Source organism: Electrophorus electricus, chromosome 16, assembly GCF_041902795.1.
Source record: "Electrophorus electricus isolate QZ-2024a chromosome 16, ASM4190279v1, whole genome shotgun sequence".
NCBI lineage: Eukaryota > Metazoa > Chordata > Actinopteri > Gymnotiformes > Gymnotidae > Electrophorus > Electrophorus electricus.
In genome coordinates this window covers 24,400,001-24,416,809 of record NC_137512.1, presented here as the reverse complement: position 1 = coordinate 24,416,809, position 16,809 = coordinate 24,400,001, and the positions used below count along the sequence as shown (strand labels likewise).

Below are 16,809 nucleotides of genomic sequence, written 5' to 3'. Positions count from 1 at the left end.
CCAAACACCCAGCACTGTTCCCTGACAGGTTCTGTAGCCCTCCGCCCTGAAGCCCTCTGACCTGACACCGCCCACTAACCCTCCTCTCCGGGGTATCTGGGAAGAGATCCCACTCCCATATTGATGGCAACTGAAAAGCAATTAAAAAAAAATCTTTTTTATCGGAAAAGTTTAGGGAATGAAAATAGGGAGTGTGTGCTCCTGTCCCCTAGCCCTTGGCCTGTCAACACACACACACACACACACACACACACCACTTTTCCTCGCTATGTCATTACCTCTCGCTCGTTCTCCTGTTGCCATGGAAACAGCTGTTCTTTTCCGCCTGAAGGTAAAGAGTTGCTACAAGTTGAAAAGGAGAGAGAGAGAGAGAGAGAGTGTTGGAGTTGCGTGTGATGTCATGGGAAGACCCATGTTTGGGCCGATGTCTCTGCCTCCGTCTGCCAGGTGGTGGGGGAGGGTGCTGATGACGTGAGATCAACCTGACACACACACTCATACACACACATACACACACCACCACACAACCTGACACACACACTCACACACACACATACACACACATACACACACCACCACACAACCTGACACACACACTCACACACACACATACACACACCACCACACAACCTGACACACACACTCACACACACACATACACACACCACCACACAACCTGACACACACACTCACACACACACACCACCACACACACTCACACACACACATACACACACCACCACACAACCTGACACACATACTCACATACACACACCACCACACAACCTGACACACACACTCACATACACACATACACACACCACCACACAACCTGACACACACACTCACACACACACACATACACACACCACCACACAACCTGACACACACACTCACACACACATACACACACCACCACACAACCTGACACACACACTCACACACACACATACACACACCACCACACAACCTGACACACACACTCACACACACACATACACACACATACACACACCACCACACAACCTGACACACACACTCACATACACACACCACCACACAACCTGACACACACACTCACACACACACACCACCACACACACTCACACACACACATACACACACCACCACACAACCTGACACACACTCACACACACACATACACACACCACCACACAACCTGACACACACACTCACACACACACCACCACCACACACACCACCACACACACTCACACACACACATACACACACCACCACACAACCTGACACACATACTCACATACACACACCACCACACAACCTGACACACACACTCACACACACACATACACACACCACCACACAACCTGACACACACACTCACACACACACATACACACACCACCACACAACCTGACACACACACTCACACACACCACCACTTAACCTGACACACACACTCACACACACACATACACACACCACCACACAACCTGACATACACACACACACACACATACACACATACACACACCACCACACAACCTGACGCACACACACTCACACATACACACACCACCACACAACCTGACACACACACACATACACACACCACCACACAACCTGACACACACACTCACACACACACATACACACACCACCACACAACCTGACACACACACTCACACACACACATACACACACCACCACACAACCTGACACACACACACACACCACCACACAACCTGACACACACACTCACACACACACACATACACACACCACCACACAACCTGACACACACACTCACACACACACATACACACACCACCACACAACCTGACACACACACACACACTCTCACACACACCACCACACAACACTTGACACACACACTCACCACACACACAACACTGACACACACACACACACACTCACCACACACACAACACTTGACACACACACTCACCACACACACAACCTGACACACACACACTCACCAGCACACAACCTGACACACACACACTCACCAGCACACACAACACTGTCACACACACAACACTTGACACACACATACTCACCACACACACAACACTTGACATACACACTCACCACACACACACAACACTGACACACACTCACCACCACACACAACACTGACACACACACACATACACACACCACCACACAACACTTGACACACACACTCACCACACACACAACACTTGACACACACACTCACCACCACACACAACACTGACACACACACACATACACACACCACCACACAACACTTGACACACACACTCACCACACACACAACACTTGACACACACACTCACCACACACACAACACTTGACACACACACACACTCACCACACACACAACACTGACACACACACACACACACACTCACCACACACACACAACACTAACACACACACCCTCACCACACACACGACACTGACACACACACACTCACCACAGACACAACACTTGACACACACACTCACCACACACACACAACACTGACACACACTCACCACACACACACAACACTGACACACACACACACACACACACATACACACACACCACCACACAACCTGACACACACACACACTCTCACACACAACACTGACACACACACACACACTCACCACACACAGAACACTTGACACACACACTCACCACACACACACCACCATACAACCTGACACACACACACACTCACCACACACACAACACTTGACATACACACTCACTACACACACACAACACTGACACACACTCACCACACACACAACACCAACACACACACACTCACCACACACACAACACTTGACATACACACTCACCACACACACACAACACTGACACACACTCACCACCACACACAACACTGACACACACACACATACACACACCACCACACAACACTTGACACACACACTCACCACACACACAACACTTGACACACACACTCACCACACACTCACCACACACACAACACTTGACACACACACACACTCACCACACACACAACACTGACATACACACACACCACCACACAACCTGACACACACACACACACTCTCACACTCACCACACACACAACACTGACACACACACACACTCACCACACACACAACACTTGACACACACACTCACCACACACACACTCACCACACACACAACACTGACACACACACACACACACACTCACCACACACACAACCTGACACACACACTCAGCAGCACACAACCTGACACACACACACTCACCAGCACACACAGCTTGACACACACACACACTCACCACACACACAACACTTGACACACACACACACTCAACAGCACACACAGCCTGACACACACACACACACACACACTCACCACACACACAACACTTGACACACACACTCACCCCACACACACCACCATACAACACTGACACACACCCCCTCACCACACACACAACACTGACACACACACACTCACCACACACACAACACTTGACACACACACTCACCACACACACACACTCAGCACACACACAACACTGACACACACACCCTCACCACACACACAACACTGACACACACACACTCACATATACACACACCACCACACAACCTGACACACTCACACACACCAGCACACAACACTTGACACACACACTCACCACACACACACACTCACCACACACACACCACCATACAACCTGACACACACACACACACTCACCACACACATAACCTGACACACACACACACACTCACCAGCACACACAGCCTGACACACACACACACTCACCACCGCACACAACCTGACACACACACACTCACCAGCACACACAACCTGACACACACACACACTCACCAGCACACACAACCTGACACACACACACACACTCACCACCACACACAATCTGACACACACCCACACACACCACCATACAACCTGACACACACACACTCACTACACACACAACACCGACACACACACACTCACCACACACACAACACTGGCACACACACCACAAACAACCTGACACACACACACTCACCAGCACACAACCTGACAAACACACACACACACTCACCACCACACACAACACTGACACACACACCCTCACCAGCACACAACCTGACACACACACACTGACCACACACACAACACTTGACACACACACTCACCACGCACACACAACACTGACACACACACACACACACACTCACCACCACACACAACACTGACACACACACACACACACTCACCACCGCACACAACCTGACACACACACACTCACCACCACACAATCTGACACACACACTCACCACCACACACAACCTGACACACACACACACTCACCACCACACACAATCTGACACACACCCACACACACCACCATACAACCTGACACACACACACTCACTACACACACAACACCGACACACACACACTCACCACACACACAACACTGGCACACACACCACAAACAACCTGACACACACACACTCACCAGCACACAACCTGACAAACACACACACACACTCACCACCACACACAACACTGACACACACACCCTCACCAGCACACAACCTGACACACACACACTCACCACACACACAACACTTGACACACGCACTCACCACACACACACACAACACTGACACACACACACACTCACCACCACACACAACACTGACACACACACACACTCACCACCACACACAACACTGACACACACACACACACACTCACCACCGCACAATCTGACACACACACTCACCAGCACACACAACCTGACACGCACACACAACCTGACACGCGCACACACACTCACCAGCACGCACAACCTGACACACACACACTCACCAGCACACACAACCTCACACACACACACTCACCACCACACACAATCTGACACACACAGTCACCACCACACACAACCTGACACACACACACACACACCACCACATACAACACTGACACACACACACACACACACTCACCACCACACACAACCTGACACACACATACACTCACCACCACACACAACACTGACACACACACACTCACCACCGCACACAACCTGACACACACACACACACACACACCACCACATACAACACTGACACACACACACACACACTCTCACAACACTGACACACACACACACACTCACCACCACACACAACCTGACACACACACACACACACACACACCACCACACACAATCTGACACACTCACCACCACACATAAACTGACACACACTTACCAGCACACACAGCCTAACACACACTCACCAGCACACACAACCTAACACACACTCACCAGCACACATAACACTGACACACGCTCACCAGCACACACAAACTGACACAGGCTCACCAGCACACACAACCTGACACACACTCACTATTATATACTATTATACACTCACTATTATTGTCACACAAACCTCACTGTCATGACTCTGTTTGTAGTATGTATGTTATCTCTATATGTCATAGATTTCTTAGCCCTCTCTTTTGTTCTCACACACACACACACACACACACACATTTCTTAAAATAACATACCCTGTAATAGCCTGATAGGTAGCACACACACACCCTTATATCAGACGAGCTCATGTGTATGGGCTTGCAGGTCTGGTGATTAGTGAGTAGGGAATGTTCCTGACATGTCTGGTCCTGAACAGTGAGGTGCTGGTTTAGACGAGACACAAGCCTAAATCAGTTTAGATGAGACACAAGCCTAAATCAATCTAATGTCTAAATCAGTCTTTTGACTGGCTGGCCCACGATGAATTCCCATCTGCAATGGGGAGAATGTTTCATAAAAGACTTTGTAAAAGATTGACACTTCACCCATCTCTGATTACATTTACACCTGGGAAGTGGGTCCGCTTCCTGTCGCGATGCTGTTCAATCCTTCAAGGTGACCATCACCAGAACTCCATCACTGAGCGTCCTTGCTGTCGTTGGCCCAGTCCAGCAGGCTCAGTTTCACTCAGACGAACTTCAGGGATGTTATCCCAGTCCAAAGACAGGCCAGGCCCTTTTTAGCATCGTCCCAGCCCTGTCTGACTCCAGTTCTTTAATCGTTCATACGGTTTGTACCACAAGCTGCTGAAATGCCGGCGGTTAACGCTGCAGCCATTTTATTAGCCAGAGCTTTATGGCGCATGAACATTTATTGGTGCACTTCATTTTAGATGCCCAAGGGCTAAATAGCAAACCCCCCCACCCCACCCCCAAGGCCCCACACACTTCCCATGTGGCAACTGGTGAGTTCATTGTTTAGACAACAATGATAAGGTAAGCAGTTCAGTTAAAGCTTGGGGTTACTGGCCCAGTTGGTGAACGAATGTTTACACAGAGTAAAGACACAAGGACGCCACTTTGATCTGTACCAGCCTGAGCTGCGGACCCTCCCGTGTGGGTTCAGCCATTTTGGCTCGGCTGCGGAGCACAGATTCTCTCGGCCTGCTACAGGGACAGACAGTAGAACGCCATCCGTGTACTCTTCATTGAGGCCGTGTGAACCGTTGTGACGTGGGCATGCTCTCGGGACGCACGCTGTGCTGAGACACACCCCGAACGGCCGCGCAGCTGTACTACGTGCGAACAGAAACCTGGCACAGTCGGGTTATTTTCACACTATGTCACTTCCTTCCTCTTCTTTGGTCTTATCTGATGGTTTATACACCCACGCCAACTCAAAGTGAACTCACACACACACACACACACACACACACACACCATCGCCAATGCATTCTCAGCAGAGGTCTAGTCGGGCGGTTCTGCTTAGTGAAGGTCAAAGTGTAAAAGAAAGTTAGCCCTTAAAGCGAAACCATTGGCTAGCGCTCCTGTCGAGCCCACGAGCAGACCGGGTGAGCCGCTCTCAGGGGGTTGCCAGAAAGGCACGGGCGGCGAGACGAACAGAGTCCCCAGGGTCACGTAGGCCCCTGCTCTGTGAGTGTCGGCCGCGGGCCATGACAGCAGCGCAGGCTACCCATGGTGGGGGTCATGGGACGGTGCAGGCGGGGCCCCCGTAGCCGGGCTCTCTGCGGTCAGGGCCCAGTGAGAAGCGACTCTGGGCTGGAGGGTTGCCAATTGAGGTGTCACCCTCTGCGTCCAGCTAGTAGCGACTCGTCCGAGTGCGTCCCCGAGCCGTGCAGTGAGCTCATGACGTAAACGCGGTCCAGGAGACATGTCCAGTTACTCAGCTTGTTTTAGGCAAATCTGCTTTAACATGTACCAGTGAATGTCAGACAGGCTGCAGGTTGAATCTGAGCTTCTGCAACTGAATTGCACAAAGTGAAATTGAATTGAAGGGAAGGAAATGAGATTGGCTCCGCCTCTGGGGCCAAGAGTAAAGGTCGACAAGCCAGACGTGACGTGGGGTCAGAAGAAGAATGAGCTCTGTGTGACAGCAGGTCCCTGCAGGTGGACGCTCAGGAAAGACACCCTGGACGTCGTAGCTCAGAGGACCGTCCCGCTGTTCCCCAGGGGCTGTTCTGCATGTCTGCCGATCAGAGAATATCTGATGATGTAGACTAAACTCCTTTTGGATTTATTTTCTCACTGAAGATGTCTGATGTATTTATTGCCCTGCGTTTATCATGCTTGTGTGTGAAGTCTGTCATTGTTAAAGCTCGTCTCCTGTTTAAACCTGAACAGGTATAAAAATCCCCGTCATTGTATTTTACTGCTGTGTACAGCGGCAAGATTCTACCTGAGGTGGTGTAAGGACCTCAGCTTCACGCTGAGGAGAGGGAGAGAGGTGTGGGGATCCTTCACCTCGGTGAAAACCCTCCTCACACTTTAAAATGCAAAGCAGGGACAGATCAGCTAGTCAGGCTCAAACAGATCAGGCACGAGGTTGTGCATTGTTAATGATGCTGTCATTGGTTACCACAATGTTTTGTTTTGTTTTGTTTTTGCAGGACTGTGGTAATAATTTTCAATTATTACTTTTTTTGTCATTTTGCCATTTCAGAGAAGGCTTCTGGGACACCAGGACATTAGCTAGTAAATTTAAAGAAATATATCAGCCAAAATGCTCTGGTTGCTAACATCGTTACCTGCTTAGATGCCAAATGTCTTCATGCTAATGATTCATGCTGTCTGTTCCCTATTGGCTTTCATTCATTCTTAGCCATGTTAGTATTTTTGGATTAAGTCTATGCTTTAAAGGGGCAATACGTTGTTTTTCTCATGATTCTTCTTCACATTATGAAACAGCCATTGTACTAACCCCTAGTGGCCTGGATGTTTCAGAGATTCTGTATTAAATCTATTTCAATCACGACCACCTCCACGTGAGGGACCCTCTCTGTGGAGCATGAATTGGTTCACGTGAGGACTACATAGCAAATCTCATGTGTGCATTTTACTTGATCTACACCAGTATATAAAATAAATGAACACTTTCATAAATATTTGCTACTTTTTGGAGGTAAAAAGGACTTCTTGCTCTTTAAAATGCAGAAATGCTCACTACCATGAAATCTAATCTGAGCTGATAAAACCAAGTAACATCTTTCCTACTCTTCAAAAGGAATGTGCTGACCAATGAGAACTCAAAACATTTCACACCACTCCAAACTGACTGGCATTTAGAGCTGGGACTTTCTGCAGTTAGCCGGTCATGAGGTATGGGCGATTTGTTCAACCACGTACGTGACTCTGTGACACGCTAACATAGCACTGATCAGTGGAGAGACGACCCCAAGAGGATGACCGATAGTTGTCTGTCCAGGCGTCTTGTGTGACAGTGGACAGGGAGCAGAAAAAGCAGAGTGCCCCGGTTTAAGACCAGTTAGAAGCCGTTAAAACTCAGTCGCAGTCTTTGTGTGGCTGAGAGAAGTTTGCAGTGCAGCGTTTGTGTTCGAGCAGTTGCAACCTCCACTCAGCAACAGAAAACAGAACAGACACCAACACTGAGCTTGTCGTCTGCCCGAGGATGGAAGTGTGACATTGTAGTTTCGCAAGGTTCTTGGGTCGGGCTGTGAGACTTCTCCATTGTTCTGTGAAGTGCATAATTTCCCCTCTCAGGGGAAGTAGGACTAAGTCTGCAGGAGGGACCATCAGTTCATAAACCAGAGTCTGATTCTCCTCTCTTGGTAATCAGACTGAGACACACTCAAATTCTGCATGGTCATCAGACATGTCTTTAGTAGGGGCAGGCAGTTTATAAAACAGAGTCTGATTCTTCTGTCGTTTGAGAATCAGACTGAGACACACTCAAACTCACAATCTGCACATCCTCGCAATCTCCCACTGATCTACAGGTGCCTCAGTGTGTCAGCTAAAATGAGTCACAGGTATTAAGGTCAAACACACACACACACACAGTCACACTCATGCTCGCACACACACACACACACACACACACACACACACACACACACACACACACACACTCACACACACATACATACACTCACTCACACACACACACACTCACACACACACCCACACACACTCACACTCATACTCATGTGCGCGCGCGCACACACACACACACATACACACACACACTCTACCAGAGCCATATACTCAGCCTCATCCTTTGCTATCTTTTTTCAGTGAGTTTAGGAAGCCGTTGGTGTCCCCCTTAAGTCCTTCTTTGAATGTGTAAGCAAGTCTCTAAAACACACACACACTCTCCAATACGCACACAGTCTGTGTCTCTTAAACAACACACACACTCACTCAAACACACTCTCTCTCTCACACACACATTCTCTCAAATACACACACAGTCTCTAGCACAGAAACTCTCAATCACACACTGTCTCCCTCTCACATTCTAAAACACACACACAGTCTCTCTCACACACACTCTCTCTAACTCAAAGACACACATATACTGTTCTGGCATATTTATAACACTTTTTTAATCTTTTGCTCTAAAGAGCTTTTTTGAGTCTGTTAGGGTTTCAGATGACATTTTCCTCATCTGCTAAATGTTTGCACACCACTAGAGTTTTCTGTCATGTAGGCATCCCACCCCCACAGAGAAAAACAAAGTATGTGCACACACACACACACACACACACACACACACACACACACACACTCACATGAACATTGTGCTCTCACATTTGTCTTGCATTAAAGACAAGCCCAGTCCTGTTTACTGAAGTGTACATGAGGCCAGGCAGTACTGTGCATGCTATTAAATACTCATACTGCTGTTTGAGAGACTTAAAACAGGCCAGGAGTGTCTTGAAGTATTGACAGTGTCTACTGTGAGGTGGTCAGTGGAGGTCTCACACACACACACAGACATACACAGAGTGGGAGAGAAGTCGTTTGGAAGCAAGTTTTATGTATAAGTGACTGCTTGTTGGTGCAGTGGATGTCTCTGCAGTGCAGTGGTCGTCTCTGCGGTGCAGTGCGCGTGTCTGCAGTGCAGTGGTCATCTCTGCAGTGCAGTGGGTGTCTGCAGTACAATGGTCGTCTCTGGGGCAGTGCGGGTCTCTGCGGTGCAGTGGGTGTCTGCGGTGCAGTGGTTGTCTCTGCGGTGCAGTGCATGTGTGCGATGCAGTGGTCGTCTCTGCGGTGCAGTGCATGTGTCTACAGTACAGTGGCCGATTGTGCAGTGCAGTTGTCATCTCTGCGGTGCAGTGCGTATGTCTGCAGTGCAGTGGTCGTCTCTGTGGTGCAGTGTGTGTGTCTACAGTACAGTGGTCGTCTGTGCAGTGCAGTGATTGTCCCTGTGGTGCAGTGTGTGTGTGTCTACAGTACAGTGGTCGTCTCTGCAGTGCAGTGGTCGTCGCTGCAGTGCAGTGGTTGTCTCTGCGGTGCAGACACTTGAGTCTCCTCCATTGCTCTACAGTGCACAAAGGAACTGCTCCAAGTTCAGCTTCAGCTAAGTGCACTGAGCTTATTAAAGGAGGTCACTGTAAGAGACATCCTCCCTTCTCACTTCCACATCCCCTCTCTACCCTCGCGCTTTCTCTCTCTCTCTCGCGCTCTCTCTCTCTCTGTCTCCCTTGTTCTCCACCTTTCCTCCCATACGGTGTGTTTCTCCTTCTCCCTGCAACTCACGTCAGGTGTGTTTTCTTCAACACGCACCATCGCACACCTCCCTCTGCGCTTCTCCTCTCCATGTTCCGCTGTGTCTCGTGTCTCCAGGGATCCAGGGGAAAGTGGGTCATTGGTCCTTGGATAGTGGGGAGGTGGGGTTACTGGTGGCGCTGGTCGGGGAGAGGGGCACGAGGCCTGGGGCTTTAGAGCTCCATCCTTCTTCATGAGTGAGTGCGGCTCCTGCTACTGGCCCAGACGTGCCGGTGTTCCCTCTCAGAGCTCAGCATGCTGCCGCCTCTCCGTTACAGATCTCTCTCCCTCCTTTTCTCATTCTCTTTCTCTCTCTCTCTCACTCTGAATTTTTAGTTTCAATTTCATTGAGCTTTATTGACATGACAGAATCAGATTCTATTGCCAAAGCAACACAAGTAACATGTACACAAACACAGATGAAGAACTGAGGAGTAAACAGCTGTATACACACTACATACCCTGTACTCTAATTCACTCTCTCTAACATACACACACACTTGCTCTTTCACTCTCTCTCTCTCTCTCTCTCTACTTCCCCTAAATAACAGGGTTACTAAGACTACACTCATTCTTCCATAGGCACAGCCCCTGGCCAGGGGCCTAGTGAGGTTTAGTGAGATTTCTCCAGATCTGCTTTGTCATGCTTACCGGATAACCTGGTCATGATGCAGCCGCGTCTCCAGCGGCTGACTCATTTCCATGGAAAAGCTGAACTTACCTTCATCCCTCAACATACCTTCCTCCTGAAAAGCTGGCATTATCATAATCCCATTTCCATAAAAAAGTTGACCTCCTCTTCATCCCGTATAAGAGATAAGGACAGCTTTTCCATGGAAACGGGATGAAGATATGGTCAGCTTTTCCATGGAAAAGCTGACCATATCTTCATCCCGTTTCCATGGAAAAGGTGACCTTCATCCCATTATCGCTATCTGCTATTGCACTCAGGAATGTATAGACCAGCGACTGAGGCTGACTGGCTGAACAATAGACATATTTTTAGCTTTTAAAGTGACCAACAGAAGTTTGTTACAGTCTTGTTTGTTTGTTTGTTGTCACATTAGACAGGCTCTGTGGGATTCAGCCAATGTTTTTGCTTGGACTTATAGATATTGGAGATAAAACATTACATGTCACATAATCTTGTAATAATTTTTTTTTTAAATGTTGCAATGAGTTTAGACAAAAGGCTTGTGTCTCACCGCTGGTGTTAAAGTTGAACTCTCTCCGGAAAAGTGTGGTGACTGACCTCTGTGTGTGTGTGTGTGTGTGTGTGTGTGTGTGTGTGTGTGTGTGTGTGTGTGTGTGTGTGTGTGTGGATTACTGCTCTGGGTCAGTGAAGAGCACGGGTGGTTCTGGGTGTGTCTGAATGCCAACCTGTGGGTGACGTTCCACGTGTGTGTGTGTGTGAAGGCCAAAAAACTCTTTCCTGGGGATAAATGTGTGAATGAATCTCTCTGCAACACTTCCTCTCTGTGCTGCTGCTGATGGCCCCCAGGGGTCAGACCTGAGACAGCACTGGTGCTGGTAACCGCCCTCGTACTCTGAGGTTAGGCTTGTAAGGGCTGGCCCCAGATCAGTAGGGGAAAAGACAGTTTAGTGTTCTGTCTTGCAGTGGCTTTGACTGACTGTGAAGTGGAACATGTTTGTTTGGCCAGTTTGACAGTGATTGACAGTGCGGCTGTGTCCCTCATCAAAAAGCTTGGTGATTGGCTCCATCTTACGCTGCCTCTCCCCATGTGCAGGTTTCAAGTGTCCTGTATGCTCCAAGTCGGTGGCATCCAATGAAATGGAAGTTCACTTCATCATGTGTCTGAGTAAGCCCCGCCTCTCCTACAACGGTAAGCCACACCTTTACCTCTGTGCTCATTGCTTTGTCCACTTTAATCCTGCATTAATGGCGGAGTATTCCTCTGTTTGGCCCTCTCTCTCTCCTCTCCTCCTCTCATGCCTTTGCCTGTGAATTCTGGATGACCAACTGTCTCACTCCCTCTCTCTGTCACTCTGTTTCTTTCGCTTTTTAATTTTTTTCCCCATTACCCCCCCACCCCCCCAACACACACACACACACACACCTTTATTACACCCTGTATGTAGTGGCTAAAGCAGAGGCCTCCAAGTGAGGAACCCTCACCCAGAACATGTTCTCATTGATCAGACCTGGGTGTGCCTGGAGCTGAAGCAGAGTAGAAACACGGCCTGGACTGGGTTCCCGTGCACTGGACTGGGTTGGGTTCCTGAGGACTGGACTGGGAAGCACTGGCTTAGAGCAGAAAGGGCAGATCATGACGTCAGTAACGGCTGAGGGATGTGTGCCCAGGTGTGTCGTGTCATAGCACTCTAAAGACCAGCCTGCACGGTGGTAGAGTGTGTGTGTCGCATAGACACACACACACACACACACACACTTTTATGACCAGGGTGATTTGACCGTGTGAGAATCACAGATCATGTAAGATTAAGAGAAGAGAGAGAAAATGAGAGACAGGGAACAAAAAAGAGACAGACAGAGACGGAAAGAAAAGAGAACATGTTAGACAGAGAGACAGACAGTGTCAGAGAGACAGAAAGACAAAGAGAACAGACAGAGACAGAGAGTGACAGACAGAATCTAAGAGAGAGACAGACAGTGTGTCAGAGAGAGAAAGAGAGAGAGAGATAGACAGACAGACAGAGAGAGTGTCAGAGAAGTGGCAAAGAAGAGAATGAATGCAGATGGAAATTGCAGTAAGAAAGCAGATATGGATTAGGAAGTCTTTTTCCACTGCCTCTAGGACCCAGGCCTCTAGGACTCTAGGACTCAGGACCCAGGCCTCTGGGACTCAGCACTCTAGCACTCAGGACTCAGGTCTCTAGGACTCAGGACTCAGGCCTCTAGGACACAGGACTCTAGCGCTCAAGACTCAGGCCTCTATGACCCAGGTGTCCCTGAGCTGCCTGATGTAATCAGTGCCATCATTCTGTCATGTCTGTCTCATCTATGCCTCAGTCAGACAAACATGCACACACGTATGCTGCAGCTAATCTTATTTTTGCAGTACACACCGTACTGCTTCTTCTCACCGTAGGACACAGGTGTTCAGACACCACTATTGTGTGTGTGTGTGTGTGTGTGTGAGAGAGATACTGAGTTTGACATATGACATGAGGAGACTTGATCCCCATGAGAAAAACTTTTTTTTGTTTTTTTTCTGTCCGAAGTATAGCTCGCACCAAGAAAGCTACATAAATGCAAGACCACTGGGCGGTTGGGCTGTACTATATTTAGGTTCAGGGAATGTAGCAGCTCTCAACGTGCTGTGTTTGAAAGCAACCGTGCACAGAGCAGACCTGAGGCAGACTCATGCAAGGACAAACCCACACGTAACACGTACAGGCCCTGATTTACTGAGTTCTAATTTGTGTGTGCAACCTAAAAACATGTGCACTTAGGCAGTGGGTGTGTTGCAGGCAAGAAGAAAAGAAGAAGAAAACCGAATCATGTGTGTGAACAGCGTATATACACCAAGCTTTTGCATGTACTCAGTAGCTTTGGTGAGTTCAGCTCTACCAGAGATCTACCAGAGTCATACTGTGGTTAACTTGAGATGGCCAAAATGTAAATGTTGGTATTTGTCTGGTTGCACGGATTAATAAGTATATCTAAGAGCTAAAGGGTTAAAAAATAAATAAACACTGTGGGAAAGATCAACTGAAGTGAAGAATGAAAGAAAAACTTTTATAATATGAAAGACAAGTCATAAAACTAAAACGTAATTTCTAGATAAGCCATATGAATTTTCCTTATTGTGGCCTTTCAATATAAAACAGTCTATCTTTGCCATATACCAAAGCACATATTCACTAATACAAATCCACAGAACCGTCGAAACATGCTGTGTTGCTCCTTTGAAAAGCACAATCCCCCAGATATCCCATTAGTAGGTCAGTTTTGACCTCGTTGTTGTGGTTGCACACAGGAGAACATCTGCAGTACTAACATGCTCTGAGCAACCTGCTCTAGCCCGTCCCAGACATGCTCTACAGGACTGAGACCTGGGGACCGTGAAGGTCAGGGACGCAGGGAAAACTCACCATCATGTTCCTGGAACCAGCCCACGACTATACGAGCTATGCAGCGTGGTACGCTGTCCTGCTGGAGCTGTCTTTCCTCCGCAGGGTAAACAGCTGAAGGGATAAACTTGGTCAGCCACGGCGTTTAAGTAAACCCCACTGTCTTGCGACCCTCCACAGGTATCAGAGGAGCCAGGTGTGCTATGAAAACACTCCCCACACTATCAACCCACCTCCACCTGTCTGTACTGTTCATAGCTGACAGGAAGAGCTCATTGATTCATGCTGCTTATGCCGAATTCTGACCCTCCCATCAGCAGGCTGCAGCTGAAGTCTAGATTCATTTGAGCAGGAGATGTTTCTCCGCTGCTCAATGATCCAGTGTTGGTGCTCTGTTGCGTTTCTGTTTCCCTTAGACGACACTGGTGCTCGAACCAGTCATCTGCTGCCGTAGCCTATCTATGCTAAGGAACATCGGTTTGTGCTTTCGGACACGTTAGTTGGAGCCCGATCGTTGTGTGCTTGACTGTGCAGCACCTGTTTGTCAGAATGACATCCACCTCTTGGCATCCACCTCGGACACCTTTCGCTGAAGAGCTGTTTACATTTACAGGGTCCCCTTTTCACTGGAGGTCATACCCAATCAGACCGTACTGGAGGTCATTACTCATACTAGAGGTCATACCCAGTCACACCATACTGGAGGTCATTACTCATACTGGAGGTCATTACTCAGTCCTGCAATACTGGGGGTCATTACTCATACTGCGGGTTATTATTCATACTGGAGGTCATACCCAGTCACACCATACTGGAGGTCATTACTGACACTGGAGGTCATTACTCAGTCCCACCATACTGGAGGTCATTACTCATACTGGAGGTCATTACTCAGTCCTGCAATACTGGAGGTCATTACTCATACTCGGGGTTATTATTCATACTGGAGGTCATACCCAGTCACACCATACTGGAGGTCATTACTGATACTGGAGGTCATTACTCAGTCCCACCATACTGGAGGTCATTACTCATACTGGAGGTCATTACTCAGTCCTGCAATACTGGAGGGCATTACTCATACTGGGGGTTATTATTCATACTGGAGGTCATACCCAGTCACACTATACTGGAGGTCATTACTCAGTCCTGCCATACTGGAGGTCATTACTCATACTGGAGGTCATTACTCAGTCACACCATTCTTGTTATACTCTCAGCAGTTATTACATTTACATTTATGGCATTTAGCTGACACTTTTATCCAAAGCAACTTACAATTCTGACTGAACACAACTTGAGTAATTGAGGGTTAAGGGTTTCGTGCAGGGGCCCAACAGTGGCAACTCAAGTGATGAACTGGAAACCTTCCGCTTACATATCAAGCACCTTAACCACTGAGCTCTCACTGCCCTAGTTATCGACATGCTGGCCCCGGCTGATCTAACAACGATTACTAATGTGCCTCATTCGGAGCTGCTCAGATCAGACAATTTTCCAGTTCTACTCTGGATCTACAGAACATTTGCTCACCTGATGTGTCTAATTTCCACACAGGGAAGGACCAATCCTGAAAGGGCAGGTGCGTGTGTAATTAAGTGTATGTATCCCACTCTATGTATCCCGGTATATTCATATTATATATATTCATATATTATATTATAAAAAGATAACAGTGCAAATGTAAA

The 16,809-nt window shown here is 48.3% G+C and overlaps 1 protein-coding gene across 2 annotated transcripts in view; it reads left to right on the top strand.

Moving 5' to 3' along the window:
• Nucleotides 1-16,809, top strand: part of znrf1 (zinc and ring finger 1) — a 31,497-nt gene that overhangs the window by 6,737 nt on the left and 7,951 nt on the right. Inside the window, exon 2 of one of the 2 annotated variants that reach the window (XM_027029243.3) lies at nt 12,814-12,909. The exons of the other annotated variant lie outside the window; for it this stretch is intronic. Coding sequence (XP_026885044.1) covers nt 12,814-12,909 — 96 coding nt within the window. The remainder of the gene's footprint in view (nt 1-12,813; nt 12,910-16,809) is intronic. 2 annotated transcript variants of the gene reach the window in all.